At 39.7% G+C, this 5,972-nt stretch overlaps 1 protein-coding gene across 1 annotated transcript; it reads left to right on the top strand.

The window, feature by feature from the left end:
- The first annotated feature begins 3,593 nt into the window (after window positions 1–3,593).
- LOC126356114 (peritrophin-1-like) lies at window positions 3,594–5,094 on the top strand. The gene is made up of 2 exons (XM_050006815.1): window positions 3,594–3,670; window positions 4,669–5,094. Exons 1-2 carry the CDS (start codon window positions 3,664–3,666, stop codon window positions 4,893–4,895), a joined length of 234 nt encoding a protein of 77 aa, XP_049862772.1. The 5' UTR covers window positions 3,594–3,663; the 3' UTR covers window positions 4,896–5,094.
- The last annotated feature ends 878 nt before the right edge of the window (window positions 5,095–5,972 follow it).

Here is a 5,972-nt window from a genome sequence, read left to right as displayed (position 1 = left end):
CAGTCTGGAACCGCGTGACCGCTACGGTCGCAGGTTCCAATCCTGCCTCGGGCACGGATGTGTGTGGTGTCCTTAGATTATTTAGGGTTAAGTAATTCTAAGTTCTAGGGGACTGATGACCACAGATGTTAAGTCCCATAGTGCTCAGAGCCATTTGAACCACTTTTTTTAAAGCAATGTTTCTTAAACATAGAAAGAACGATACTGGAGCTCAGTTAGACGTGTCGTCTTTGCAGTCAAATAACGAGGCGAGAACGTTACATTCGACCCGAATTATTATTAGCAATGACAGTGGGGGGAAAATATTTGTAGAGTTTTCATGCGGTTCATGTTATGCTGCTGTTATACCGTTTGCTAATTGTTCTGGCGTTCCTGTGGGCAGATTTTATGTTGCATACCGGCGTTATTTTACTGCCTCGACATCAACTACTTCCATATTGCTAGGCACCACTTTTCACGTCACATATATCCAAAAAATGATACTTTCGCTATACGAGTCATAGCTCTATGTCATTTCCTTGACCAAATAATATCGAACTACGGTTATTTTGCTCACATCAGTCGCTTTTCCACTTTATGGTATACAGCGTACAGTCAGTGCTTATACTTAAATCTCCTCACACTTCAGTACGAGGGTGCGTACTTGGATTTTTCCCTTATGCCATCGCTGTTACCAAACGAGCTGTCCGAGCATTTCCCACAGCTAGACCAAGAACTTCCATTGACATTACCACGCATCTGCTTTCCCAGTCACCAGAGATGATATCTTAAACACCGTGCTGAGAATAAGGTTGTAGTTTTCCTGCGTTGGACTGACGATCATTCTCAGTGTGAAGTAGGAAAGAGAACTTATTCGATGCAGTAAATCTCTTTGTCGAACTGCAAAAGTGAGGGAACACATTGGAACTAACAATGTAGCCAGAAAGTTATCCATTCACACCCATTCGATGTAGGTTTTCTCTACATTGTATGCATTACAGTCTTCAGATATTCGCATCCTTGTTGATTTTATGGTGGCTCAAATGGCTCTGAGCACTATGGGACTCGACACCTATGGTCATCAGCCCCCTAGAACTTAGAACTACTTAAACGTAACTAACCTAAGGACATCACACAACACCCAGCCGTCACAAGGCAGAGAAAATCCCTGACAAAGCCGGGAATCGAACCCGGGAACCCGGGCGTGGGAAGCGAGAACGCTACCGCACCACCACGAGATGTGGGCATTTTATGGTGCATCAATCTCTTATTATCTCTTAAATTTAAGGAAAGAACTGTCTTAGACCACGTATATCGTCATATGCCCCACAAACCTCCAATTAACCTTCATTACTCTCGTAATTACGTATTCCATTCCAGTTTCATGATGGATTAGTTTGTATATCTTTCTATTTATCCCATTCAGTAATTACCATCAGGCAGCTCCCCAGAGAAAACGCAGTAGGTTACGAAAGATATCTATGGAGGAATCATATCAGAGGAAGATAGAAGTTGGTGGCACGTCTTTTATCGTATCGAGGAATACTGAACTGGCGCTGAAAGGGAATGCAGAGCAGAAAAGTGATACAGCCAGACAGATACCCATTACAGAATATGTTGAACGTGTTAGCTATTTAAATATTAAACTACTGAACCAAGATAGTAAAAGATGAACAGTAAGATTAATTGATTGATAAATACCCAGGGTGTAAACGATAACTGTGTACAACGTACCATATTAGTATAGAGGAAGTCGAAACTAACAACTTCATGTAGAGTATCGAGTCGGAAAATCACCTTAAATTTGCCTATAAAAAACCACCTAACCTATAGCGCATACTCGCCGCGCAAGATTTTCAATATCATCACGCTTTCTTATGTTGCGGACCTCGTCGGGAATTTCCGTCAACATTATTAATTTAAACTTACCTTCGGAATAATGGGAGAGAAAATACTTCTGTAAATGTTATGTAACAAATGATCACAATAATCCTTACAATCATAATAGTTTCGTAGTAAGAATGCCACCCAAACAAAACGATTTAATTGTTAATAAACTAAATGCTGTTGAAATTCATAATATTCTGAGGTAGAATTTATAGGAACTTGAGTACTCCGTTTTGTAAGTGCAATAATAGCGATTTTAGCTAAAATGTCATGTGGCGTGCTAGCCGTGTAGCTTAGATGCATTGTCTGGACCAGTTCGAGTCTGTTTTCTGGCTTGATAGACTACAAGCATTTCACTTATACCACTGTGGTATGTCACATGGCACACATCGAAACTAACCAGTTCCGTCCATACTTTCACTGGCATGTTTCCGTCAATGTCTGTCCCAGCAGCACTGATGCGTTCCTGCAGTTCTTGCAGCGTTTTTGACATTGGGGTTCATGAACTTGTTGAGTGTATCTCTCTTGTCAAGTACCACCCGACTTTCTGCTCGTTATATACATGTCAGTAAACAGTGATTTGAAACCTGATTTAGTCTAACCTTGAATACATAATACTCGAAAGCCAACATGACTCAAAATGCAGATGTCTTTTGTTGAATTAGTGATGGCATATTTCGATAAATAGGGAGCTAAGCAGATAGTAGTTATATGTTTTCGAAAATTTGCTTCTTAATTTGTATACTAAATTTAGTCTTGTGAATTAATTTAAAATAAAGTCCTGTGAATTAATTTAACGGGAAATGTATTCGGAAATGCGAATATGAACCAGCTTCGGCTGTATATTGCAATGCCTATAGTGAAAATTTGTTCCGGTCAGGAACTCGAACCCGGATTTCCTACTGCTCGCGAGCGGTCACCGTAATTGCTTCGGTCATCCGAGCACGAATGACCGTCAGAGGCACAGTTCCATATGTCGTCATCCATGTGCCACAACCTGCAACCGTATGTTAAGTTTATTCCTGTCCATGAAGTACATATTTATTAAGAGCCGAGCTCATGGTATTGGTGAATAAATACGAAATGTCACTGTTTGTGTTATTAAGAAGTACAATGCAATGTCCCTTCAGACAATCATGAATACTTTTAAGAATTATGTGGCAGTGTTTCTTCAGACGTGCATGTCCGAGGGAACGTTGTATCATTGTACCTCTAATTGTTAACGTACGCGTTCTTCATTTTGTAGGTACTATTTAGTCCATCAATGTTAAGCAAATTTTATTATCGAAGTTATTGACTATAGTTTACTGCAGATTGCTAAGTGCGTCGAATGCAGTCAGGTTTTGGTAGCTATTGCTGTATTGTACTCTGTTTTGTTTGTAAACTTATTCTTTTACTCAAACAGTAACAGTTAATGGAACACAATCTTGTTAGACAAATTACTTTTCTAATAACTGAATTAATTAAATAATTTTAAAAATGTACTCAAGTAACAATTGTGGCCCACTTCTGAACTGCTGCTTGCAAAACACATGTGCTTGACAGACCGTGAAGGGTTTGGCGGAAAACAAACGGTGTGCATAATCAGTACAAACAGTCATGGAAATTTTATATCTATATAGATCAGAGTTCAGAAAGGTAATTACCGACTGTTATCACGGATATTACAACGCAGAGTGACGTTCGCCCCACTTTCTTTATAACGTCATTTAGTTTGTCTATATAAGGCTCCCTCGGCTTAACACAAGACATCAGTCCAGTTTCTTTTCAACTGACTTCACGAGCATCTCTGTCATAATGAAGAGTGAGTATCGTATAAAAGACTATTAAATAGACTCTGCGACAGTTAGAAACTAAAAGGTGTTTGAAAAACAGAAGGTTTATTTTTAATTTGCTAGTAGTTCAGTAATTACTTAATAATGCAAAACGCCACACATAACTGAATAACTGAGCTCCGTTGCTAAAATATAGAACAAACTCCCAAAGATTACGTTCTACCTGAGATGAAAAAGAAGGAAGTTAAATGTGAAGTGTAAGCGTTTAGCATCAGGTCTTGGTCGCAGTCTTTTTATTAAGACCAACATTATCACTGGCCAGAAGTACACGTTCCACATCGACACAATACAATTTGGAAGAATTCGGCGTGGAAAATTTAGACAATTCCTGATCAATTTATTGAATTTGTGTGAATCATAAGAACGTAACGTAGAATCACGTATTATCAGTTAATGTGGATCACAAGTAGCCGGCAAACTTCAGATTTAATGCCACTTCGCAGTTTGCAATTCACTAGAATTGCCCATTAATTCGGCCATTTTGTCCTTACAAAGTGAAGATAGCTAGTCCTAGGCAATCAGTCCCTCAAAAATCTAAAGGGGTAACTTTGATTAGAACCCATAATCTCCAACTAGGAAGACAGCAATGTAATAAACGAGACTACTACGGTTATATATGACATATTGGTAGAATTTCATGAAAATCGATATAATGCAGAGGCCTGTAAACAGCACAAGCCTTTTATCAAACATGATGAATAAAATATCGTACCCTAGAACATCATGGTTTCACAAGTAAGAGTAACTGAACTTTCTAATTACTCGTTAAGCCGCAAATTTCATCGTCACTTTATCTTACTTCTGCGTCGTAAATATATTCAATGTCTTTCCTCAAGTTGCCTTTTCTGTAGTGCATGTGACTTCAAAAAGAGATGGGGAAATCTGGAACCAATTAAAAAACAGAGGTGGCCACATTATGTATCTTGCTCGAGGTATGTGACTCACCATGCGAATTGTTTTGGTGCAGTGTTGGCAGGCCTTCTGGTGGTGAGTGTGTTGGCAGCAGTGGCCACGGCGACCACGCCCACGTGTCCCGAGGACGACGGCGCAACGCCCGTCTACTTTCCAGACGACACGGACACACACGGCTACTGGGAGTGCAGCAACGGCAAAGCCGTCCACATGGTGTGCCCCGACGGACTCGTCTGGAACTCCAATATCAACGGCTGCGACTGGCCGGACTCCAGGAAGTAGAAGATGCGCGCTTTCTGCATCCAAAGAAAAGATCTCTTACCCACTCATCTTCGCCCTCCAACTCGAGTTTGTCATCGGAATCACACTGTCACTGATATATTCTTCTAGATCTTTTTTTTTTTCAGCGTTCTTGTGCCATCTGATGTTACATTAATCCATGTAAAATAAACCTGCAGCAATAAATAGCTGTTCTTCTACACTCCGACGTCTCATAACTTCTTTCTGTCCTCGATGAATTAAATTAATCGTGATGTGCGCAAAATAGGTTTAGGAAACTCGCTCCACGGAATTTCGAAATTTTTAAGGGCGCCTGATGCCACGTTGATATCTATTTATTCACGTATTGACTCATAAATGTCTAACGAACCCATTAGACTAAAATTCCTATGATTATCGGTGAAAGACTGCAACTGATCAAACTGTAATGTGGTCTATAATCTATCAGAAATTTTAATAATAGTGGTCAGTCAACGGGTGAGTGAAAAATCATTTTTCATTACAATGATTCCTCCAGAGGCTATGAGTGAAACAGGACAGACGTTAATGCTTTTCAGGTGATGTCCTGAAAAGGAGACAATACTTCGACACAGCGTGCAAATTTTTAATTGTTCAACCTAAAAATAAAACACTACAAGTTCGAGAAAAATCTGCTTCGTCTCTGTAATGTTCCAGATATTCACCACTCACTTCGAAAAGTAACTGTTTTAAAATCAAACAACATCAAAATCAAACAACGGAAAGAGCTCTCTGTACAAAAGGATATAGTACAATTGAAGATTTGCAGACGCCACCAACCTACATTAAATAATTTTTCTAAGATTTGTAGACTTTCACAACGACTTGGAACCAATTCCTACAAATGCTGTTCTATAAGCCCTTAAGAATCGAGGCGAAGGCTCCTTCAGTGTTACTATACTGACAAGGATAATAGAAAATACACAACTGAAAGATGAGTCACAAAGGAAGAACCCCTACATGACCAAGACTGTCCTTAACGGCTGTATAGGAAACCTGCAAAAACCTTCAACTGGACACAGAAAAAGAGGTGCATGACATCGGAGTACACTACAACCACCT

The sequence above is a fragment of the Schistocerca gregaria genome, chromosome 3 (genome assembly GCF_023897955.1).
Source record: "Schistocerca gregaria isolate iqSchGreg1 chromosome 3, iqSchGreg1.2, whole genome shotgun sequence".
In the NCBI taxonomy this organism is placed as follows: domain Eukaryota; kingdom Metazoa; phylum Arthropoda; class Insecta; order Orthoptera; family Acrididae; genus Schistocerca; species Schistocerca gregaria.
The sequence above is the reverse complement of the archived record's forward strand: the minus strand, read 5'-3'. Positions and strand labels throughout refer to the sequence as shown.